Source organism: Schistocerca piceifrons, chromosome 1 (assembly GCF_021461385.2).
Source record: "Schistocerca piceifrons isolate TAMUIC-IGC-003096 chromosome 1, iqSchPice1.1, whole genome shotgun sequence".
In the NCBI taxonomy this organism is placed as follows: domain Eukaryota; kingdom Metazoa; phylum Arthropoda; class Insecta; order Orthoptera; family Acrididae; genus Schistocerca; species Schistocerca piceifrons.
In genome coordinates this window covers 1,233,545,624-1,233,572,356 of record NC_060138.1, presented here as the reverse complement: position 1 = coordinate 1,233,572,356, position 26,733 = coordinate 1,233,545,624, and the positions used below count along the sequence as shown (strand labels likewise).

Below are 26,733 nucleotides of genomic sequence, written 5' to 3'. Positions count from 1 at the left end.
TACTAGGTATGATGTGGATCCTCTTACAGCACAGAGCATTAGATGATGGCATGAACATATCTGAGAAACAGGTTGTTTGTGTAAAGGCAAATTGTCAAGCTATCCCTGAGTGTCTGACACAGGTGTCGAACACATCCTCCATAGTTTCACAAGGAGTCCACAGAAATTTGCCATGCAGCTCAACAACTCAACATGCTCTCAATGTCTGTCTGTGTATGCTGTGTCGATGTTTAAACATGAAACCATACAAAATTCATCTACTGAAAGCTCTTCATGAAGGTGGCAAACAATAACATGTGAAGTTCCGTAATATCATTCTTGGCAAGATGGAGGAAGACAGCTTTCTTCCATGTTTGGTGTTTAGTGACAAGGCAATATTCCATTTAAATTGAAAGGTGAACCATCATAATATGAGACTGTGGGGTACAGAACAACCACATGAAGTTGTACAATGTGAGAGGGCCTCTCCAAAATTTAATGTATTTTGTGCAGTTTCATTCGAAAAGGTGTACAGTCCATTTTGCTTTGCCAAGAACACTATTATACAAATCACATATCTCGATATGCTAGCGAACTTTCTTTTCGCACAGTTGGAGACTGATTTGAACAACTTCATTTACCAACAGGATGGGGCACCACCACACTGGCATCTGGAAGTGTGGGAATTTTTAAATCAAAGGATTACTGAATGATGGATCGGTTGCATGGGACCAAATGATTCAACCTGACATTACTGGCCTCCAAGGTCACCGGGCCTGACTATATTTGATTATTTCTTGTGGGGGTTTATAAAAGACTCTACTTATGTGTCTCCATTACCAACAACAATGAATGGACTGACACATCACATAATGGCAGCTGTAACTCAGGACATGCTCGCTGCTGTATGGGAAAAATTTGAATACCACATTGTTATCTGCCGTGCATCTCATGGGGGGCATATTGAACACGTATGAAAAAAACTTTTTGAGTTTCACATTCATCAGAAAACAAAATTCATTGCATATGTTTATTAGATTCAGAAATATAGACATGCCAAATTGGATGATTCTTTTTGATATACCCTGTACAAGAAAATATGATGTAAGTGTTATGTTTGTGGAGGGCCTCAGTTGCTTTCAATATATTATGTATGCAGCAATGCGGAGAGTTTCTTGTAGATCTATATCAATAATAATATAATATCAAGGCTTCTCTTCTGCTTCATGTTCATCTGCAGAAACCTGTAAATAACTCAAAGCCAGATGGTACATACAACTGTAATTGATTGCTCTTAGCCAGTATTCATTGATACATAATACAGACCTTTTTGTTTACATCTAACAGAACGCGCTAAGATCATCCAATTTATAAGGGGCAATCAAAAAGTTTCTGTTTGGAGGTCATACAGTCCAGAATCAGTATGCCAATCAGACAAAATTGTCTTGAGCATTGAGGAAATCATCCCACTGATGCAGCAGACTGAAGATATCCATTTGGTAAAACATGTCCTGCCACATGAAGAAGTCTGAAACTGCCTGCTGCCTATCCTCATCCAAAAGGAATTGTCAACCATTCAAGGCTTTTTTAAGGGAGAGATCAGAACTATTGAGCAGGTGCTCGAGTGTCTCCCACTTGAGGTGGCATAACTTGTGCATTACAACATTTGTGATAGGGGACATGTGTTATCAGGAAGCAGCAGCACCCCTTGTCACACCAGTTTTTGTCACTTGCAAAAATGCACTCAAGGAATATGTTTCCTGCAGCAATGAAATGCATCAAGTGTTACAGACAAACAGCCACAGATGAGGCTGGTCTTCCAGATTGACTGACGTCTTGTACTAAGTTGCAACCAGCACAGAACTTAGCGCACCACCCCCCCAGTGGTGGTTTTTCAAAGACGTGTTGCCCCACACACACTCTCACTCTCTGGTAGATGTGTATCAGTGTTTGTTCTTCAGCAGCCAAGAAAAAGATAGCAGCACATTGGTCCTGCTTGGACACATTTGATAATAACGTTACCATAGTTCGCGTTTCCACACTTACCACATGCATGCCAAAAAGACACGAATGCCACACTAATCCCTTGCCTACATTTTGATGCTTATATACCCCATCAGAGTTGTACTGTGTTACATATACATTGTGACAATGCCCTCAAACAGAAACTTTTTGATTCCCCTTGTATTTTTTAAAAACTTTTGTTTCTGCTTCAGCATTATGTAGACAGGAAATCAGCAACTTTATTAAATTAAATTTCATAAAGTGTTTATTAATGAATCTTCCAACAGTTGGAGGACTTTTATTTGGTGACTAGTTGTAAACCTTAGGGGTTCATTTTCATGCCTGGCTTACTGAGGCTGCATATAAAAGTGGCAACACACACTGTATAAAATGTTTGCAGAATGAATGTCACAATCCACATGTGCCTCTTAGCAGTTTGATTTTGTTTACCAAATAACCTCTAAGGTTTGAATTTAGTTGCCAAATAAGAGTACTGCAACCATGACAGATTTGTTAATAAAAACTTTTCGAAATTTTAAAGATTTGATATGATGGGTGTGGTACCAAGCATTCAAGGAATAATCAAAAGTGCATGTATACAAAACACAGTCTTTCCCTCTGACCAGTCATGAGGTTTGCTATCAAACAGTTTTGTTTTGCATACATAATTTTAAATTTCTTTTCTTTTGAGTGAAAATTTGGAAGTAGATATCATGGTTATTTCTTTTTGCAGTTCCAGAGGCAGCACCACAGGAAATGGCGTGTTATCCTTTGTCATCACAAAGTATGAAAATCAGTTGGTCACCCCCTCCTGCACAACAGCATGGAGGCATTATCCGAGGCTACAAACTCATCTACAGACCAGTTATTTCTGACTCCAGTGAGAAAAACAGATTACTTTGTTGTGATGATGGGTATCTGGAAAGTGATTTGGAAAGTTATAGCAAATTTATTAGAATATCTTAAGACTACACTTTTCTATAATGTGTCTTAAATTTTCACCATTTAGATTTAAGCAAATATCAAATCTCTTAACAACATGACAAAATTCCTCTAAATTCTGCTGTCTGAGATTGCAGCCAGCCTATGACAGCATCATGATGTTTTTAGGGGTTATAATGTTGGAAGCCAAGCCATTTTTTCATGTGCATGAAAAGCTGGAAAAGAGTTGGAGCTAAGTGGGGTCTGTTGGGCAGATGTTCAAAAATATCCTATTTGAACCGATGCAACAGTTCTTGTGTTTTCCAAGTAGTACATAGTTAAGCATTGTTATGAACATTAACTCTTCCACTCGTAAGTAAACACCACCACTAGTACATGAAGATGAATCAAATATAAATGGAATTTTTGTTCCTGAGCATCAACAGTTGGTAGGACTGGACCTGTGCTTCTTCTGTTATTGGGTAAGGCCATTAGGAGTGGGGAAAGCTGGCCGTTACATACTTCCAACAGCTCCATCAATAACACTCGTGATGTCAGAGCAACAGGTGCACCGCTGCAATATGCAACACATAATTATGAAATTTCTTGCTCGTGAAGGAGTTAAAGTGGCAGAAATTTTCCAGAGATTGACTGCACAGTTTGGTGATCAAACATTGTCAAGGACATATGTGTTTGCCTGGAATAAAGAGTTCAAGGGAGGACAAGAAAGTGTGGAAAATCAGCAACATGATCACCATCCTTGGACCAGCACTACAGAGGAACATATTTACGCAGTTCAAGACATTCTCGAAGGCAGTCGATGGGCAAGAGTATCATAAATTGCAGAACAGGTTAGAATAAGTTATGTGAGTTGTCAAGTGATCACCAAAAATGGCCTGCAGTTCTGTAAAGTGTTTTCCAGGTGACCAAAAATCAGAAGTTGAGACCTTTGGTGGTCTATTAGAGGCTTACAGCAGGGTCTGGAAAAGAAGGTGATGCAGTTTTGAGTTGGACAGTCACCTGCAACAAAACATGTGTCCACTGCTACACTCCCAAATCCAAAAGGCCAGTAAGGAGTGGCAACAGATAAGGGAGGGAGCCTCAGTGAAAGACAAGACTTGACCGTCATTTGGCAAGGTTCTTTCAATAATTTTTTTTCAACCAGTGAGGCATTTTGCTTATTGATGTTTTTGATGAGATAACACAATGAATGCTGTGTACTACTGAGAGCTGTTGAAGAAGATGAGGGATGCATATCATCTCAAAAGGAGACCAACCAATTCAACAGGTCATCTTGCTTCACAACAATGCCAGGCCTCATACTGTAGTTCTTAACAGTTTTCAAACTACAGGAAATGCTTTGATCATCCTCCTTACAGCCTGGACCCATCTCCCTGTGATTTCCATTTATTTGGACAGCTTAAAGAAGATCTAAAAAGCCACTAATTTGAAGATGATGAGGGCATGGAGGAGTTTGTGCACAGTTGGCTCCTGATGCAACCAGCTTAATTCTATGATGCTGCAAGAACACACCTTCTTGCCACTAAAAACAAAACTACAGAGTGCCACTAAAAACAAAACTACAGAGCATATTTCACATCTGTGGGATTTTAAGGTGCATTGTTCATTTTTAAATGTTCATTTTTAATCACTACTATAGTTGAATAAGAAGCAATTTGACTCTCTTAATACTGCAACTCTAAGCCACAACCCTGCTGCATCACTACGTGTAGTGACTTGGACTGTTCCATTCACTCTATTAGTTTCATGTTACACAAAAACAGAGGTTACTTTCCAGGTAATCCTTGTATATAATATAAACCAGTAACTGACTTCAAAGCATAGTGATAGAGAGAATTATCAACATTGATTTTCTTGAGAAACATTTGCAACTAAAATGTTGATTTACACTGTAAGCTGCATGCCTTTTCAGTATTCCCATTGTGCTGCATAGATTTATCAGTCTCTCACACAGACAACAAGGAATATATGCATATTATCTCAGTTGATAAAGGAATCTGAGAACAAGGTCACTTCAGGCAGGCAACATGTTGCTTATAATCAGTATGTGATGGACAACTTACAGCTTTTGTCAGGAAGCATACCTTTGTTGATATGAAAAATACTGGGATCATATGTGGCACAAGTCACATTATCCCATTGTGATGCTGAATGGTGTATAGGATAGTCAACAATACAAATAACGGAAAATCCAGGTTGGAATGTAACATTATAATGAAAAGGATAGATGCTACTCACCACATAGCAGAGATGCTGAGTCACAGAAAGGCACAAGAAAAAAGACTGTCAAAAAGTTAGCTTTCGGCTTTCGGTCAACAAGACCTTGGTCGAAAGTAGACAACACACACACATGCACACACACACACACACACACACACACACACACACACACACCTCTGGCAGCTAGAACCAGACTGCAAGCAGCAGAGCATTAAGGGAGAGGCAACCAAGACGGGTAAGGAGGAGACTGGGGTGGGAAGGGGGGGGAGGGGGAGGGATAGGAGTGGGAAGGATAGCAGGGGAGAGATAGCAGAATAGGGCTTGGGGTCAGTAAAGTGCTGCTGGGAGTGTGCAGGGATGATGTGGAGAGTGGGGCAGCTAAATGCAGTCAAGAAGTTAGACGGATGGCTGTGGAGGGGGGGGGGGGGGGGGGGGGGAGGAGGAGGAGGAGGAGGAGGATTGCAAAAGGAGAGAAGTAAAAAGACTGGTTGTGTTGGTGGAATAGATGGCTGTGTAGTGCTGGAATGTGAACAGGGAAGGAGCTAGAAGGGTAAGAACAATTACTAACAAAGGTTAAGGCCAGGAGGGTTATAGGAATGTAGGATATATTGCAAGGAGAGTTCCCACCTGTGCAGCTCAAACAAGCTGATGTAGGTGGGAAGGATCCATATGTAACAGACTGTGAACCAGTCATTGAAATGAAGGATGTCTTGTTTGGCAGCATGGATTCTTCTCACCAACACCAGCTTTTCTGAACTGCACAGATGGGAACTCACCCTGGAATATATCCTACATTCCTTTAACCCTGCTGGCCTCAATCTTCATTAGCCATTGTCCTCACCCATCTAGCCCCATCCTGAAAAAACCAAAACAAAGCGGAGCACCCATTTATTGAGCAAAGTATTGTTTAGTAGTTTGTTTTCTGCATATGAACGGCAAGAAACCTGCAAAAATCCATGCAGAGTTGGTGGAAGTGTATGGCACCAATGCACCATTATACAACACATTTCTTAGATAGCACAGATGCTTCCTGTGTGGTCAAACAATTCTTAATGATGAAGAATAAAGCGGCAGACCATCTCTCTGTGAAGAATGAGGAACCACAAGAGAAGTAAAGGCCATGGTATTCAAAGACCAGTATTTCTCAATTGAAGCAATAGCAAAAAAGTGAAAAAACTGTCATAGATTAGTTTTAGACTTCTCATGTGACATTTTGGTTGTGACAAGGGTTACTGTCAGTTGGTTTCCACACCTGCTCACACTCATTCAAAAAACCTGCTGGACCAAGGCAACAATAGAAATGTTGCAGTTCTGTCAGGCCTATACAGACAACTTCTTTTACTGCCTAATCACACTGTTCAATTGCTGGGCTAATGACTATATCCTGAGACAAATGAAAATAAACAGTGGAAAGATGTGCTGACTAATGCCATCATCAGAAAAGATGATGCTCAGTGTTTCTTTGGGGGTGCCATTGCGTGGTGTTAACAGATTATGTCTGCAAGTAAAAACTATCACACAAGCATACTACCAAAATCTCTTGACAGCTCATTCTGGTTTGGACACAGGACATATGTGCAGCTTCTTTGTACAGTTAAATTTTGCCTCATCCTCCATACTTTTTCTCCTGACGCAGAACCCAGTGAGTACTCCTCTTTCCTCAAATGAAGAAACCATTGCATGGCAGGTATTTTCAGAATGATGACAAAGTGATTAACACTTCCTGAACAGCAAAAATGCAGATTTTTATGACCAAGATCTCTGCCATCCATCACTGGGAAAAAAGGCCACATTGAGTAAATGTGTAAAAAGGACTAACAGCATCGCCAACTTTCATAGTCCAACTCGATATTTTCAAGGTGATAATTAAAACACCATGGTGACCCTCAATAATATAAGTAATTAGGCTTTCTATAAAAAATTAGCTAGTTCACTGAAATAGAAGAAAAAGTGTTGGGGTGCGTATGAACTGAACATGAAAATTTTGTCAGGCTGGATCTTTAAAGCAAAATTTGCAAGACTTTGTTAACTGAAGAGTATCAGTTCTAATGCTCTTTTGCTAATAAACTGGTGGTTCAGTAGATTCACACTTTATTTGCTTAGTCAATTTATTTGTGATATTATATCAGACTAAAACATTACACTCTGTAATGTTCCTTTTTTATTTATGTTGAGCTACTAATGGCATAGAAACACTTAAAACAAAATTTTTTATATTCCTTTCCTTTTCAATAGTAATTTCAAACAATCATGTACATTTTATGATTTACAGGGCCTCGAACTACTGGAAATGAAGTAAAGAGAACAACTGGATTTGAAACATATTTACATGGACTTCAAAAATTCACAAATTACTCAGTGCGATTACTGGCTTACACAAATGCAGGAGATGGGGTACTGAGCAGCCCAATCTTTTGTACAACTGAACAAGATGGTAAGGCAAAGTTATAGCACAATTTTAAGTTATTTTATTACACCTCTGTGTCCACATTAACCACTTGATTCATGTCAAAGTCAGTAATGCACTTGACAATGAGGAAACTCCACACCGATTTCCTGGAAGAGGTGCAAGTAGAGATAAGTTTTTACAGTGTATGATGCTGCTCTCATCAGGTTGCAGACAAAGGGTCAGGCCTTAATAGTTTTACATCAACCCCACCACCCATTCCTCAACAAGATGGTCATGGAAGAACTCATCCAGAGAAGAGCAGACAGGTTTCAAAGATGTATTGTCTAGCATAAAGTGACAGCAGTCAGTAGTGGCATGTGTCTAGTTATCACCACCTGTAACAACATAATGAACTGCTTAGAATGCCTAAGGTTCATTCTCATTACAACAGGAAAAGCTTAGGCAACAAATTATGTCATCTATATGAATTATTATATGGTGAACCATGAGTCCTTTTAGTAGAAAAATGACGAAGTATGGTAAGGGTTGGTGAGAGAGAAGAGAAACCAAAATCATATACTTGCACTGTACTGGCAGTGTATGGGCTGCATTCTGCAGAATATTATTATATATTAAAGGAATACGAACCACAATTGATGGTAGCAAAGCAAAAACGTAAACACTGAGCTCTGTTTTCAATTGCTTCTTTATAAAGGAACATCCACGAGTACTGCCCCAGTTTCATTCTCATCCCTTACAAAAATAAGTGATATAGATATTAATGCCAGTGGCTGTGAGAAACAGTTGAAATCAATGAAACTGGTCAAGGTCCCAGGTGTACAGAATTCCTGTTATATTCTATACATAATTTGCAGCTTCTTAATGATGAAGAACAAATATCCATAACTTGTCTAAGAAAAGAAAGATATTTTTTTTTAAATTTTGTTGTTTTATATGTAATTAAGTACAGTTTAGGGCAGTAATGAAATAATGTTTAAGCTTTTGCTACTCTCCATTCCACATTTTTGTGTAAGTAGGAGTTTTCATGCTTTTATATTTTTTCAGAAAAATGTGTAAAATCCATAACACATCTATTAGTGAGCAAATTAACTTCTGGGCTGAAAATCAGAGAGTCTTATGTTGCACTCATGCAACAACTTATGCTTATCATGCACTTCTTAATCAAATGTACTGTATTCAAACATTATGAATCACCTCAAAGGGAATGATCTATTGATACGTAATCAGCATGGTTTCAGAAAACATCGTTCTTGTGCAATGCAGCTAGCTCTTTATTCGCACGAAGTAATGGCCGCTATTGACAGGGGATCTCAGGTTGATTCCGTATTTCTGGATTTCTGGAAAGCTTTTGACACCGTTCCTCACAAGTGACTTCTAATCAAGCTGCGGGTCTATGGGATATCGTCTCAGTTGTGCGACTGGATTCGTGATTTCCTGTCAGGAAGGTCGCAGTTCGTAGTAATAGACGGCAAATCATCGAGTAAAACTGAAGTGATATCAGGTGTTCCCCAGGGAAGCGTCCTGGGACGTCTGCTGTTCCTGATCTATATAAAAGACCTGGGTGACAATCTGAGCAGTTCTCTTAGGTTGTTCGCAGATGATGCTGTAATTTACCGTCTAGTAAGGTCATCCGAAGACCAGTATCAGTTGCAAAATGATTTAGAAAAGACTGCTATATGGTGTGGCAGGTGGCAGTTGACGCTAAATAATGAAAAGTGTGAGGTGCTCCACATGAGTTCCAAAAGAAATCCGTTGGAATTCGATTACTCGATAAATAGTACAATTCTCAAGGCTGTCAATTCAACTAAGTACCTGGGTGTTAAAATCACAAACAACTTCAGTTGGAAAGACCACATAGATAATATTGTGGGGAAGTTGAGCCAAAGGTTGCGTTTCATTGGCAGGACACTTAGAAGATGCAACAAGTCCACTAAAGAGACAGCTTACACTACATTCGTTCGTCCTCTGTTAGAATATTGCTGCACGGTGTGGGATCCTTACCAGGTGGGATTGGCGGAGGACATCAAAAGGGTGCAAAAAAGGACAGCTCGTTTTGTATTATCATGTAATAGGGGAGAAAGTGTGGCAGATATGATACGCGAGTTGGGATGGAAGTCATTAAAGCAAAGACGTTTTTCATTGCGGCGAGATCTATTTACAAACTTTCAGTCACCAACTTTCACTTCCGAATGCGAAAATATTTTGTTGAACCCAACCTACATAGGTAGGAATGATCATCAAAATAAAATATGAGAAATCAGAGCTCGAACAGAAAGGTTTAGGTGTTCATTTTTCCCGCGCGCTGTTCTGGAGTGGAATGGTGGAGAGACAGTATGATTGTGGTTCGATGAACCCTCTGCCAAGCACTGAAATTTGAATTGCAGAGTAGTCATGTAGATGTAGATGTAGATTTATTCATACTTATTTGATTTTGTCAGTTTCTCAGTCAACAGATCTGGTCTGGGAGGACCTAGTTCATTTGTGATTAACTTTTTCTGGTAATTTTCTTTTATATTAGTGCTTGAAACAGATTAAACAGAGTTAATGCTGACACTGCACACAAAAACCGCACAGTTAACAACCAACTCCAAACACAAACTGCCTTTCATGAAAATGATTAAATTCAAGTGGCACTGTCTACCAAAATGGTCACTTGACTAGACTACAAATGAGGCACTGAGAACCATAAGGGCCAAAAGCACACCAGTGTCAATCCCACATTTAAGTGAATATCTTAGAAACCAGCGAGACAGCTTTCTGTGAATGCTCATATATGCAATGTGGGCCTGCAGCACAGATAAACCTGACCCAGCACAAAATCAACAGATGTCAGAAGCAAGAATAAATGCTACAGACTCACAATCTACAATGATTTGCTATATAGTTCTCAGCGCCTCAAATGGATTACTGTACGATGAAATCCAGAACTTAAACTACATCTCATTCAGAATCCCACAAAACAGGTTTCTCTGTCAGTATAACTATAACATATACTGATGTCTGATCTAATTTAACTATATGGTATAGTGAGTGAATTGTCATATCTGAGGCATTTGCTAGCATCTAGCTTAATTATGCCCAGCAAACAGAGATAAAAGTTTGCTGCAGTGTGCTGTCACCTTGTAACATTGATGTAAACTTGTAGTTGAGTAGTAAGGCCTAGCTGTGCATGCTGTGAACCATGCATGTTGTTTATCAAATTGTATGTGTTTGTCCCATAAAGCAATTATGTCACACCAGTTGTGGATGCGCAAAAGCTCCTTAAAACATGCTCAACTGAAGGTGTGCTTGCAATCCTGATGCCAAGTTTCACAGAGTCTAGAGGAGTATCAATGTAGCATAGCGCAATAGATTTAGTGCCATGTATTTCAGATTGCTGCAGCTACATTATGTTTAACAGCATCCAAAGAAAAATAACTAATAAATCCATAAGGTGTCAAAAGTTAGGGTGTTCACGTGCTTTTGTGCTCTTACATGATGGTCCCCACTGCATGTAACAGTTCTAGGTGATATCAAAGCTAATTGTTGGATGTTTTTGATGGCCAGCCTATTCTGCTATTCAGTTTTAGAGTCATCAAAGAAAGTCTAGACTCAGTAGTACAAAAATACCCAGATCAAGCAACATTAGTTGGAGACAACTTTACCCTCCGAGTATAGACTGGGACATCTGTGGATTCATTGCAGAGAGTACATACAGGCAGTCTCTTAAAGTACTTTTGAACATATTTTCCAAAAGACAGATGTGTGGAAATGTACAACAACTACACCATCATACCTGAGCAAAAGGCTGGTCCTATGCAAAATTGCTGAGTGGGTTGAAGGCTTCTGTCCAGTCACTCATTGACCAGTCTGGAGTGGCCCAGAAGATAGCAAAAGGAAACAAGAAGTTTTAAATTTGTTCATGCACGAGGATTGTGCAAACATACTGTCATTTGACTATTGCTAGACTCCGATATGGAGGACTTAGTAATACGTGTCCCTGGTATAGAGAAGCAACTGAAAGGGCTGAAAACAAATAAGTAACTGTGTCTTGATGGAAACTCAGTTCAGTGTTACAAAGAGTACTCTATGGCACTGGCTCCTTACTAAGCTTGTACTTATCACAAATCTTTCACCCAGTGCACAGTGCCAAGTGACTGGAAAAAAGGACAGATGACTTTTGTATGTACGACAGATAAAAGAACAGGCTTGCAAAATTTCAGACCAATATCCTTAGCATTGGTTCCCTCCAGAATTCTTGAATGTATTCCCAGGTACAATATAGTAAATTTCCTTGAGATGAAAAAGCTTTTGTCCATAAATCAGCATGTATTTGGAAAATTTCACTACTCTGAAACTCAGTTTGCCCTTTCCTTACATGATATCCGAAGAACCATGGATGAACGGCAAAAGGTAGATTCTATGTTCCCAGATTTCTGAAAAGCAGTAGGCTCAGAGCCCCACTCCAGATTGTTAAAAAAGGTATGAACATACAGGGTAGGGTCTCAGATATGTGAGTGGCTTGAAGACTTCTTAAGTAACAGAAAATGGTACATTGTACTCGATGGTGAGTGTTCATCAGAGACAAGGATAGCATCAGGAGTTCCCCACGGGAGTGTCAAAGGACCGCTATTTTCTCTATATACATAAATGATCTGAGGGGTAGGGGTAGGTGTCATCATTGAGTGACTGTAGGAGGATAAAAGATGACGTAGACAAAATCTCTTGCTGCTTTGATGAATGGCAGCTACCTTTAAATGGTGAAAAATGTAAGGTAATGCAGGGAAGTAGTAAAAAAACAATCCCATAATGTTCGAGTACAGTAATAGTAAAGTGTAATTTGACACAGTCACAATGATTACATACCTAGGTGTTACGTTGCAAAGCGATATGAAATGGAACGAGCATTTAAGGACTGTTGTAGGGAATGTGAATGGTTGACTTTGGTTATTGGGAGAATTTTTGGAAAGTGTGGGTCATCTGCAAAAGGAGAGCACATATAGAACACTAGTGTGAACCATCCTTGAGTGTTTCTTGAGTGTATGTTATTAAAGGAAGACGCTGAAGCAATTCAGGGGCTGGATGCTAAATTTCTTACCATCAGATTTGATTAACGTGCAAGTATTATGGTGATTCTCTGGAAACTTAGCTGAGAATCTCTGGAAGGAATGCAATACTTTTTGAAGAATACTGTTGAGAAAATTTAGAGTATTGACATTTGAAGCTGATTGCATAAGAGCTCATATGGAGGCAAGATAGTTGTTTTTCCCTCACTCTGTTTGTGAGTGGAGCAGGAAATGAAATGGCTAGTAGTGGTACAAGTAACCTCCACCACGCACTATATGGTGACTTGCAGAGTGTGCATGTAGATGTAGATGTAGAGGATTCTTATCTGACAAGGAGGCATACATGCCATACATCTAGGAACTTTTCTGCTATTTACACTCCTGGAAATGGAAAAAAGAACACATTGACACCGGTGTGTCAGACCCACCATACTTGCTCCGGACACTGCGAGAGGGCTGTACAAGCAATGATCACACGCACGGCACAGCGGACACACCAGGAACCGCGGTGTTGGCCGTCGAATGGCGCTAGCTGCGCAGCATTTGTGCACCGCCGCCGTCAGTGTCAGCCAGTTTACCGTGGCATACGGAGCTCCATCGCAGTCTTTAACACTGGTAGCATGCCGCGACAGCGTGGACGTGAACCGTATGTGCAGTTGACAGACTTTGAGCGAGGGCGTATAGTGGGCATGCGGGAGGCTGGGTGGACGTACCGCCGAATTGCTCAACACGTGGGGCGTGAGGTCTCCACAGTACATCGATGTTGTCGCCAGTGATCGGCGGAAGGTGCACGTGCCCGTCGACCTGGGACCGGACCGCAGCGACGCACGGATGCACGCCAAGACCGTAGGATCCTACGCAGTGCCGTAGGGGACCGCACCGCCACTTCCCAGCAAATTAGGGACACTGTTGCTCCTGGGGTATCGGCGAGGACCATTCGCAACCGTCTCCATGAAGCTGGGCTACGGTCCCGCACACCGTTAGGCCGTCTTCCGCTCACACCCCAACATCGTGCAGCCCGCCTCCAGTGGTGTCGCGACAGGCGTGAATGGAGGGACGAATGGAGACGTGTCGTCTTCAGCGATGAGAGTCGCTTCTGCCTTGGTGCCAATGATGGTCGTATGCGTGTTTGGCGCCGTGCAGGTGAGCGCCACAATCAGGACTGCATACGACCGAGGCACACAGGGCCAACACCCAGCATCATGGTGTGGGGAGCAATCTCCTACACTGGCCGTACACCACTGGTGATCGTCGAGGGGACACTGAATAGTGCACGGTACATCCAAACCGTCATCGAACCCATCGTTCTACCATTCCTAGACCGGCAAGGGAACTTGCTGTTCCAACAGGACAATGCACGTCCACATGTACCCCGTGCCACCCAACGTGCTCTAGAAGGTGTAAGTCAACTACCCTGGCCAGCAAGATCTCCGGATCTGTCCCCCATTGAGCATGTTTGGGACTGGATGAAGTGTCGTCTCACGCGGTCTGCACGTCCAGCACGAACGCTGGTCCAACTGAGGCGCCAGGCGGAAATGGCATGGCAAGCCGTTCCACAGGACTACATCCAGCATCTCTACGATCGTCTCCATGGGAGAATAGCAGCCTGCATTGCTGCGAAAGGTGGATATACACTGTACTAGTGCCGACATTGTGCATGCTCTGTTGCCTGTGTCTATGTGCCTGTGGTTCTGTCAGTGTGATCATGTGATGTATCTGACCCCAGGAATGTGTCAATAAAGTTTCCCCTTCCTGGGACAATGAATTCACGGTGTTCTTATTTCAATTTCCAGGCGTGTATGATAAATTGAGATGCATTATTATTGCATTTCCTGTCAGACAAAAACAAATAGTTAGTAGTTTACAGAGATTTCAGTATATATTTATTAAAAGATACAGGAAAATGACGTAGAATCATTATTTATGTGATTCAACGTAATATCAGTAGTTAATTTTGCAACTTGTGTGCAGGAAAATGGCTAGATCCTAACTGATAACATTTTTGTAGACAATGTTCATAGTGAAACAATTAATGAGTACCAAATTTTTAGTTGACTAACTGAACGTGATGCACAATTAATGAAAACAATGTAACATCTTGCAGCTGTGAGATGTGTTCATACAAAGCAGAGAGGCTTATTAATCAGAACAGGGTATAACATTTTAAAAATAAGCTAAAGTAGGTGTCTATAGAAACACATGTCCACCTGCTTAGCTGAGTGGTAAACTGTTTGCCTACCAGGCAGTGGCTCCGGGTCCAATTCCCAGCTGAGTTGGAGATTTTCTCCATTCGTGGAATGGGTGTTGTGTTGTCCTCATCATCCTTTCATCATCATCATCATCATCAATGCACAAGTCGCCCAGTGTGGCATCGACTGAGATAAGACTTGCACCCAGCGACCAAACTTCCCCAGATGGGGCCTCCCAGCCAAAATGCCACACCATCATTTCATTTTTTTTTGTAGACACAGATGCTAACATGAATTTCAATACATTTCATAGTAAATTTGCGTCAATATTTAAAAGTAACTTTCCTAAAAAGTTATCCAGAAAGTCAATTTAAAGAAAAGTAAGCTGTGGATAACTAAAAAGATTAGAATCTCATGTAAGAAGGGAGATTTATAAAAAAAAAAATGATTGAATAAATCAAGATCTGAAATTTCTTGTATTACAAAAAATACTGTAATATTTTCAGGAAAGTTATTAAAATGTCTAGAAATATGCATGTCATGACAGAAATTAATAATGCATATAATAAAATTAAAACTATATGGAATACTGTGAAACAGAAGACAGGACAACCAAAATGTTGTGATTGATAATTTACAAGTTGCAATTTTTTACAACCATTATTAAACACAGCAGCTAAAATAGGATTAAATGGCTGAGTTGAAAAGCAAGAGAATACATTAAAACTGTCATTCCACAAAACATCTTGAAGTAGGGGTAACACCCTTCACTTAAATTAATAGAATAATAAAAAATTCTAAAAAATCCCATTGTTAATGGAATTTCAAACAGAATGCTGAAATGTAATAAATAATGGTTTTAGTGCTATATGTTGTGCATCACAGATTAAAATATGTTATTGTTAAACCTCTTTATAAGACAGGGGGCAAGTAAGACTTAAATAATTGTTGTTCTGTTTCCTTACTGACATCATTTTCTCACACTTAAGTAGAAACAACTGACTTGGCACATCACAGTTTGGATTCCAGAATGGTTACTTTACTGAGGATTTTATTTACACATTTGCTCTCAAATATTACATCCCTTAAATAATAAAATATCATCAGTTGATATCTTTTTTGATCTTTCCAAGGTTTTCAGTTGTGCAGATCATATTACTCCCCTACAAAAACTTAAGTTTTACGGAACTGATGGCTTTACACAAACTGTTTGAATCATACTTAACAATCAGAAAGAAGAAAGTTGTCCTTGAAAGGAGAGAAAATTTTAATGACTAGAGAGAAATCACAAAGGGAGTCCCACAATGTTCAATTTAGGGTCCACTCCTATTCCTTATGTATGTGAATGACCTTCGACTTAACATTTATCAAGCAGAAGTGGAACTTTTTGCAGATGATACTAGTGTCACAGTAAATCTCTTCATAGAGAAAATAGCAGAAGAAATTATTAGCTTTATCTCTTCGTATAACTGCTAGTCTCAGAAACAAATCAACCTGCTGGTATTAATTGCACATTCCACTCAATAATGTCTTGTGGAATAATTTTCTGCGGTAGCTCATCAGTTAGAAAGAAAGTATTAATTTCAAAAAAATGTATAGTGAGAATAATATGTGGTGTTCATCCTTGGTCGTTGTACCTCTTTAAGGAGTTTGGAATTGTAACTGCAACATCACAGTACATATATTCGGTAATGAAATTTAACAACAAAAATAATCAAGATTTGAAAATATAATGTAATTGTATAGACAAAAAAATTTACTCACCAAGCAGTAGCAGAACACACATCATGTTCTCCTGCTGCTGCTTGATGAATAGATTTTTTATCTATCCAGTTATGGTAATGAAATTTGTCATAAATAATCCACCACAATTCAAGAAGAATAGTGATGTCCATACCTACAACACTAGAGGGAAAAATGTCCCTTATTACTATTGGTGGCTCAGAAAGAAATTCAATATGCAGCAACAAAAATTTTTGATCATTTGCCCAATAATCTAAAATGTCTCACAGGTTTCAAAGTACATTTTAAATCTAACCTACAATCATTTCTCACTGACAATTCCTTCTTTTCCATTGACAAATTTTTGTTTAAATACTGCTAGCCGGAATAAAAAATTGAAAAAACAACTAGTTTTTTAGTGTAGTTACATGATTAGGACTAAAAACAATATGTGCATTAATGTTAACATTAATCATGTATACGTATCTGTAAACTCACTCATTCCATGTCTTGTATGCTCTATGTATCTGACTAAGTTGTTAACTTTGTTATGTGCATCACCGTAAAAAAATATTTTTCCCAGCTTGTATGTGACAGAAGGAAAGCTGATTTGACTCCAATGCTTAACAGAAATCTATAATGTTTTCTCATATTCATTTTGCCTTTCTTAGCCTAAAGGACCAGGAATTTGTGAAATGTATATAAACGCACTATATCACAGATACATAGTCAATACTAGTACAAGTATGAAATACATCACTGCTGAAAGGTATATAGAACTCCACAGCCAAACTGACAAGGCTATGAGAACAAAAAGCCCCACAATTGTTCCAACTGTAGTTATGACAAAACCAATAATCTGTCAGCTAAGGGTGATGCCGAACACAACAACATGCATAGATGAGGAGACAGTGGTTCTCTCTTTAACACAGACTGTAAATAAAGTGATTAGCTCAAGTTTTTCTTCTGTGGGGTGGGTACTGTTCTGAGAAGTACAAAATGCAATGCAACACCTAAGTGCCAGGCAAAGTGACATTCAGTGGAACAGTTGAAAGTCAGATCAGAGATATGAACTCTGGTCATGTTAACCTGGCCCATCAGTGTTTTCACCTATGGTGCTGCTGCATTAAAATGTGAGAGAAAGGGTAGCAGCAAACTTGATAGGTCTACATACATGTACTACAATGATCAGTATGTAAAGCCATAATTGCAGTACCATATGTTGATGAAATAAAACTCCAGTTTAATCAGGTTCGACACCTTGTAAACATTCAGGTTTGTAATAAACATGTCAGGAAACTGTCAGATCACAAATAATCATCCAAGCTGGTCAGGTAGACTACAGTTGCTTCGTCAGAGCCCATGCAACTTTTTAGTTTATTTTTCTGTTCATCTTGCTTATAGCAAGACCCAACAGAAACAAAAGACAGTTTGAAATGAAGGTGCATTTAATTTCCATACCAGCAATGCAAGGCCTGAAAGCAAGTATAAAAAGTTGTTATTTACATACAGAATATAAGGTCAGAGATTTATTCCATTAGCCAACAGTATCCCTTAACAGTATGTACAACGACATCATGAACACCTTGACCAAAAAACACCACTGTTTCAATGCCTGTGGGATAGGGTGATTAAAATTTTCAGTACTGGTATAGACAAAGCATTCCTACATGCAAAGAATGGTGTTATAACTTAATGGAATAAGTGTCTAACATTACTTGAACTTTTTGGTTGGAGATTACAACACAATACACCCAGAGGATATGCATGTGTAACTTACAGCCATCTTTCATACTTTAATAATGCCCAAATCATAGCAACCAATCAGTCAGATAGCTGGCTGCAGTGCAAAGACTACAGAACGAATGGCGATGAGGTGGAGTCAGGATATAAAGTCATCAAGAAAAATATCCATGGGTTGCATACAAGAAGACCATACATACTGGCAAGTATTCAGCCTCCTTATCCTGTTATAACCTTGTTATCCTGACTCCACCTCATCACCATTCATTCTGTAGTCTTTGCACTGCAGCCAGCTATCTGACTGATTGATTGCTATGATTTGGGCATTGTTAAAGTATGAAAGATGGCTGTAAGTTACACATGCATATCCTCTGGGTGTATTGTGTTGTAATCTCCAACCAAAAAGTTCAAGTAATGTTAGACACATATTCCATTAAGTTTTGTACCTTTCATGACCAGGAAACGAAATGGCATATTCCAGCAGGATAAAGCAAGATCCTCACATTGCAGTTCACACCACAAAGGCCTCCGTGAATGTACAGTTCCTTGACTGGCCTGCCAAACCCCCTGATTTGTCACCCATGGAGCATGTCTGGGATTCTGTGTGAAGACTGGGATTCAGTGTGAAGACACATGCTTTGATACCAGCCTACAGCCACCATCATTCATGAACTGACAGAAGACTTGTTTCAGGATTGGCAATAAATATCTCAGGATGAGAATTAGAGATTTTTTGCCTCCATGCCATAAAGAATGTTTTATTGCTCATGCCTCTTATGAAACAAATCCCACTGTCAGATCCAGTAGCTTCCCACACCATGATTCAACAAGTTGGAGATACAGGTCTACTCTATACTTTCTGTTCCATACTTGTTCAATGAACAGTAATGTTTGAATTGTACCAGTTGGCATTCTTTTCACTACCTGTCTTATTGTCTACGTAGTAACAACTTGGGCTTCAACATTTTATCTTTTATTCATATATTTGTCATTTTCTTGGATTCAGCATATTTTCAACTGCAAATTAAGGTAACAAATCTACAATGCCATGAAAACTTTGCGACATTACCTAATGATTTTCTTTGTTTTGCCTGTATTTATCTTGAGGCCAGCAGTCTCTGCTTCTTCTTTCAGCAAGTTTAATTTAGCTTGCATATCAGTGAGCCTTGGAGCTAATAAAACTATATCATCTGCAAAGTCCAGATCCTCCAGATGTTCGTGGATCCCCCACTGTATTTCTCGTTTCCTGCCTGCTGTGACTCTTCTCATAACAGAGTCTAGAATGAGTAGAAAAAGTGTTGGTGACAAAATGCAACCCTGCCGGACTCCAGTTGTTACTTTTATGGGCTCTGTCACATTTCCCTTGTGGAGTACGCAGCATTCGTAGCCATCATATAGATCTTTTATGATGTTTAAGATCTTCTGTGGTATGCCATACTTCCGCAACACCTGCCAGAGCACTTTATGTTTCACGGAATCGAAGGCCTTTTGAAAATCGATGAATGCCAGGTACATGGTTGCTTGGAATTCTTTGCTTTGCTCTAAGATGATCCTAAGAGTGTTAATAAGATCAACACAGCTGCGTTGTGCCCTAAAACCAGCCTGTTCTTTTGCAGTCGCTTTTCAAGGGATTCTTTAATTCTGTTTAAAATAATTCTGGTGAGGACCTTACTGGGCACTGACAACAATGTAATACCATGCCAGTTATTACAGTCTGACAAATTTCCCTTTTTTGGGAGCTTTACCACCAAGCCATTTTTCCACTCCTTTGGAGATTTCTCTTCAAGCCAAATATGCTTCAGCAAAGGATGGAGCATTTTAACAGTACTTTCAATATTGGCTTTTAAGAGCTCTGGTGCTATGTTGTCTAGGCCTGGAGCCTTTGTATTTTTTAGTGTTTTCAAGGCAATCCTAATTTCATCCATTGTGGGGCACTGCAAATTTATATCTTGATCTTCTTCAACTTCCTCTGGAACATCTCTTTCCTGTTCCTCTTGGTTGTCTTCACAATTTAACAGTTCCCTGAAGTGCTCCTCCCATCTCTGTAGCTGTGCCTGTTGAGTTGTAAGCATCACACCATTCTTGTTCTTAACTGGTCCTTCATGTCTGAAGTTCTTCATTGACAACCGTTTGGTAATGTTGTAGAGCTCTTTCATATTTCCTTGTCTTGCTGCCTCTTCTGCTAATTTTGCTTGCTCATCTATCCATTTCCTTTTGTCTCGACGTAGCAATGCTTTCACTTTTTTGTTCGCCTCCATGTATTCTTTATGCGCTTCGCTCTTCTGCGCTCTTGTCTTACAAAAATTTAACTTAAGTTTTAGTTCTTTCCTGTGGCTGATTTCATTCCATGCAGCATCGGAGATCCATTCCTTCCTTTGATGTGCCTTAAATCCTAAGATTTCTTCTCCCACATCTAAATAACTGTTCTTGATTTTTTGCCAGCATGTTTCAATTCCCTCTTCCATAACATTTTCTTCAGAGAGGACCTGGAATCTGTTTTGTAGTTCAAGGGCAAATGTTTCTTTGATCTGTTGGTCTTTTAATCTTGCCACCTCTATTTTCTTGCACCTATGATTGAGCTTGGTTCTGTTTGCCACTATCTTCAGTCTGAATTCCGCCAAAACTAGATGGTGGTCACTTCCAATGTCTGCCCCTCTTCTATTTCTGACATCTAACAGAGGGTGTCGGAACTTGCGGCTTATGACTATGTGGTCTATTTGATTTTCGATAACGTGGTCTGGAGAAACCCACGTTATCTTATGGCAGTTACAATGTGGAAACAATGTGCCTCCAACGACTAGGTCATGTTCAGCGCATGTATCTATCAAAAGTTCGCCATTTACATTCCTGATCCCCATGCCATGCACGCCCATGATATGTTCAAGCCCTTCATTTTCTGAACCAACTTTTGCGTTCAAGTCACCCATTAAAATTTTTATGTCCCTAGAATTTGTTTGTCTAAGGACTCCGTTAAGCTCTGTATAAAATGCATCTTTTAATTCTCCTTTAGCTATTTCAGTAGGTGCATAGCATTGAATTACAGTGACATATCGCACATTTGTTTTAAATCGTGCGGTTATTATCCGTTCTGAGACTGGTTTCCACTCCCGTAAGCTGTTCTTGCTTCTTTTAGATAGTAAGAGCCCTACACCATTCCTATGCATCGCGTCCTCACCTGTCTGACCTGCATACAGCAACACTCCACAATTTTGTGTTTGGAATTCCCCAGATTCTGGCCACCTTACTTCACTTAGTCCCAATATATCTAGTCAATAGTTCTCCATCTCTTTTTCAACCTGTCTTAGCCTCCCTGCCTCTCTCAACGTCCTTACATTCCAAAAACTGATACGGGTTTTCCTTTTCAGGCCAAATGCCATATCCTTAAGATCCATCCGGCTGTTTCTCCTTTTAGTTTCTGTGATATGTGTTTTTTGGTGGTGCGGGTTATCAGCCCACAGCCCCCGAGTGTCCTGGTGGGGCTGCCACCTCATGGCCTGGACACCTGCCAAGGTTTTATTTCAGGGCCTTACCCCTTAGATAGCTTGTCTTCACCACGACTACAGAACGCCATCCATCCCTTCGCAGTAAGGGCTATGTGCATCAACGTTGTCCTGGTTTCCAAGGATCTTCCGCTGTCCACATTAGGGGACTGTGTCTGCTGCCACACAATCACAAGATAAATACAGGCAAAACAAAGGAAATGAGAGTAAATTCAGGGAACATGGAGGTGCCCCTGTTAATAGGTGAGCAGCGAGTGGAGACTGTCAACTCATTCCTGTATCTGGGTAGTATAGTGGCAGAAGATGGTGGAGCTGGAGATGACGTGAAAAACCACATTAAAAAGGCAAATGCTGCCTTCATACAATTGTATCCAATATGGAAAAATAGAAATATCACATACAAAAAAAAAAAATCTGTATTTTTAATACAAATGTGAAAGCTGTCCTTCTGTACGCCAGTGAAAGCTGGAAAATGGATAAAAAGATAACAACCCAGTTACAAAGCTTCATAAATAGATGTCTTCGACGCATCATGAATATCTGGTGGCCAGAAAAAATATGCAATGAGGAGCTCTGGCGAATAACAAACCAGATACCTATAGAAGACCAGATACGAGAGAGAAAGTGGGGCTGGTTGGGGCACACCTTGAGAAAACCAGCTGGAGCCATCGAGAAAAAAGCATTGGAATGGAATCCCCAGGGAACAAGGAAGAGAGGAAGACCAAGGGGCACATGGAAGAGGACAGTGGAAGGGGAAGCAAAAAGAGTTGGTAAGACCTGGGCAGAATTGAGGCAAATGGCAAAAGACAGAGACGGATGGCGAGTTCTCCTGGATGCCCTATGCCCCCAAAGGGGCCAAAGGAATTAAGTCAAGTCAAGTAATGATTTTCTGCTGCGAAGTAGATCTCTGACCAGCATCCCACACAAAAAAAATTAAGGCATTTTAAAATGGCTCTAATATTGTATCTTTTAAATAAATTGTATTATAGTGTTGATGAATATATACAATCTTAAACTATATAGAAACTAGTGAAGCTAACTGCTTTCTAAAATCTGGATTAGTTCCTGTAGAATACCTCAGTAACATAATCAGCATCACTGAATGTCTTATGAATTGTAAATATTTTCTAATCTTTAAATTTCTGCCATTTGTACAAAGCAAAGGATTATAGTCATGGAGATGCCACAAAACTGGAAATATTACTCTGCTTTTACAGTCATTTAGAGTAATTGTTGTTTAGTCATAAGAAAAGTGTCATGATTTAATGTAAATTTGCTTCCTTTAACAGAAAAAAAAATGTAAGCCATGGTCACACAATGATGTAAAAATCATCTTGCTTTTAATTAGAAAATAAATTCTTAAGAAGAGCATGAAGACATTAACCTGTATGTATACATTTGCTGACAGTTTTATGTATGTAAACTTATTCATGTTTTAGTAGATATACAATTCGTAATCATTACATAAATTCACATTGTCTCACTCATCATCTCACAAAAATTGACTTTTCCAACATCAATTTGTAACTATGGACAAAAATGATGAAACAGACCAATCAATCAATCAATCAATTAATCATGAGACCCCAGTTGCAGCTTTAACTGATGTTGCTCACACCTTGACAACTGGTCTGCACACAGCTCTGTTTAAAAAGAACAGCTTGGCATAGTTATAGAGATGAGATGTGCTGAGCACATCTGCTTTCATGCCCAACAGCTATCTCAATGGTTCACAGCTCATCTTCTAGTGGCTAGTGTTGCTGCCTCTGGATCATGGGGTCCTCAATTAGATCCCTGGCTTGGTTGGGGATTTTCTCTGACTGGGGACTGGGTGTTTGTGTTGTCCTCATCATCTCATCATCATTCAGGAAGTACAGAGATTGAAAATGAAAAGATCTGGAACTTGTATGGGGACTGATGACCATGATGTTGAGTGCCCCACAAACCATCATCATCATCATCATCATCATCACCATCACCATCATCATCATCACAGCTATCTCACTACAAATAATAACCTGCAGCTGTGATCCTGCAAGCAAATAATCTATGCATTGGCTAAAACTGTGAATTAATTAAATAAACAGATGTAATTAAATAAAAGATAAATGAATAATTAATAAAAAGGATTCTATTCTAATGTCTGTAATTGATGTAGACAACAGAGAATTATGTTGAATAATGTTAATTCAAGAAAGTGAAGCTCAAATAAATAGAAAGGGGTCCTATGATAACTAAGTATAACACAAACAGAAATTCTCTTCTTAAATGCAGTAAAGTTTCATTGAGAGCTTTATGGGCATGGTAGCAGAATTCCGAAGTTAAATAGTCATCCAAGACACACGAAAACTAAATCCATATTGTGATCACAATACATGAAATATTCACCAGCTCAAAATAGTTCAGAGTACAATATGATGATTTACAAATTAACATGTCACATAATGAGTAGAAAATCATACTCTATCTATTCTCAATTTCACAGTGCAATCAGAAAAAAAGTTAGAGTATCATAGCAGCCATTCACCACCCAGAATCAATCACTCACTCAACCAAAAAATGCACTCTATCACTGGCAGGTTTGCTTTCTTCAAAAACCAATGTAAAAGAGTGTTCAAGACCTCAGTGAAAAGTGCTTAGCATTGCTCCCTTGAGTGCACAACTCGAAAAAAGTCTTTCTCCAGGACTCCAGTGGTGTTCTACCACTGCCTGCTTTTCCATTGACTGAAGACCATCCCCACCAAAAATACATTGTTATTAAGTTCTACAGACATGATCTGATCCAATTTGCTCACTTCCTGGACTAAATTAATACATTACAAAATGGCTCTGAGCACTATGGGACTTAACGTCTTAGGTCATCAGTCCCCTAGGACTTAGAACTACTTAAACCTAACTAACCTAAGGACATCACACACATCCATGCCTGAGGCAGGATTCAAACCTGCGACCGTAGCAGTCGCGCAGTTCCGGACTGCGCGCCTAGAACCGCGAGACCACCGCAGCCGGCAATACACTACAACAACATTTAAATAAAGAAACAATGTAAACATTTGGTCACATTCAGACCATGCACAATAAATATAAATAAAGGTATGTTCATAAATAAATAAGCCATAATTCTTGCAGAAGTGTGTTCATGTTAAATGACAACAGATTTTCATTAAATTTGTTTAAGAAATTGCTTTGGCCTCTCTGATACAAGCACCTTTTGGCCCTGTTTTCAAAGGTGGTGTCAGCTAACATATGCGATTCATATTGTTTGTTGAAAATGCATGAAGCATTTAAAAGTTGCCAATTCAGAGGTTCATTTTCAAAATGTTTAGTCACTGTAAAATATTAAATTCCATAATTTTAAAGATATGTGAGAAGGCGAGCCTCTAAGGGCTGCTCATACCTCCAGCCACAGCAGTTTGGTGGCCCTGGGGCTGTCTTCCAGCACTCAGACTCACAAGTTAATTCACCTCATCTTGTATCAAATCCAGGCAGGTGAATAACTTACCTACATACATGTAATGTTACAACTTTCATATGTGCCTATTTGCTTAGTGAAACTAGATGGGTTTCTTTTGATAGAAGAATCTTGGTAACATGATCTCCCTTTTGACATCTCTCTATTTTACATCCTCTTTTTCAGTTTTCTCTCAGTATCAGTGTGACTGTGTAAAAGATGTATAGCTTCTTCCTGATAAACATTCCATTTTTAGCCTTGATTATTAAAGCTATAGTCAATGAAAAGGGTAGCTCGAATGCCATGGTGCTACCCTAGGCAGCTGTTGGGTGTGGCAAATCTTGCCTTCTTTCAACCTATGTACCATCTCGCCACACCATATGGGGGAAGAAGTGAAGGCTTGCACATATGGAATATGAACTACTGTGAAATTCAGTTTTGTCACACACTTAGTATCATTGCCATTAGTGAAACGCGTGTTAAAGAAGGTGAAGAAAAATATTGGCTCTGAGTGAGTCTTAACCTCTGATCGGTAGTCTGATGCTGATCCTCTGAACCAGCAAGTTAGTTTTGTGCTAAATTAACTGATTCTTATAATAATGGTAATGCAATAAATTATATTTTTCATTAACTGTACCTGATGCTACAACAACTTTATTACAAATACATGTGTTGATTACTAATGTGTTTCAGTTCCTGGCCCACCAGCTGCCATGAAGGCCTTCTCATTAACATCCGATTCAATTCTGGTTTCTTGGCTGCCTCCAGAGAATCCTAATGGCATAATTACACAGTATACCATTTACTGCAATGGTGAACACCATCTTTCTAAGGTTAGTTTTGATGTAAATTAGAATATTCTTAAAAAAAATTACTGGAATGACGGACTCAACTGGCATCAAAAATTTGATTACAGATGAGTTATTTTACAGTAAGCTTTTAACAAGAGAAATGACCTAGAAGGAACAACTCCCATTTATAACACAAAAAAGAACTTGTATAAAATTATGAGACATAACCGGTGGCCTTCAGGAAAAATTTTGGTACTGGCATTTGTCATATATAAAAGCACATACATTATGCTACCTTTTGGAGTGGGCATGGTAATTACAATAATAAACAATCAATTGCACTCCAGTCACTTACTATGAATACTTTTATTCTCAACATGTATAGCATAGAGTGCATACTACAGAGAACTGATCTGGAAAAGATACAGTTTTTCTTGCTGTGGTAGGGCAGAGATATTATTGGAAGGGGAGGGAGGGGGGGGGGTGTAGAGCCAGTGGCTCTACGTCCCCACAGAGCACACCCTCACAAGTGCGGAGCATGGTGACTGCTGTACGTCATGATGTGTTGTCCTGCTGCTGATGGCAAGGGCCAATATATCATAGTCCGCCAGGTGCGTGATCAGCTGTAAAGGGTGGCTGGCCCATGACATCAGTGGCGGTGCCAGTGGGGCAGTGGCGGTGTCTGTTCAGGTGTTGGTGGCTGGTCGTGCAACGTCCAGTGTTGGTGAGGGTGTCGG

General features: G+C 39.6%; 1 protein-coding gene across 1 annotated transcript in view; it reads left to right on the top strand.

Moving 5' to 3' along the window:
• LOC124780139 (Down syndrome cell adhesion molecule-like protein Dscam2) overlaps nucleotides 1-26,733 on the top strand; it is a 513,871-nt gene that overhangs the window by 349,139 nt on the left and 137,999 nt on the right. The window contains exons 21-23 of the mRNA XM_047253759.1: nucleotides 2,717-2,863; nucleotides 7,418-7,579; nucleotides 25,899-26,038. Coding sequence (XP_047109715.1) covers nucleotides 2,717-2,863; nucleotides 7,418-7,579; nucleotides 25,899-26,038 — 449 coding nt within the window. The remainder of the gene's footprint in view (nucleotides 1-2,716; nucleotides 2,864-7,417; nucleotides 7,580-25,898; nucleotides 26,039-26,733) is intronic.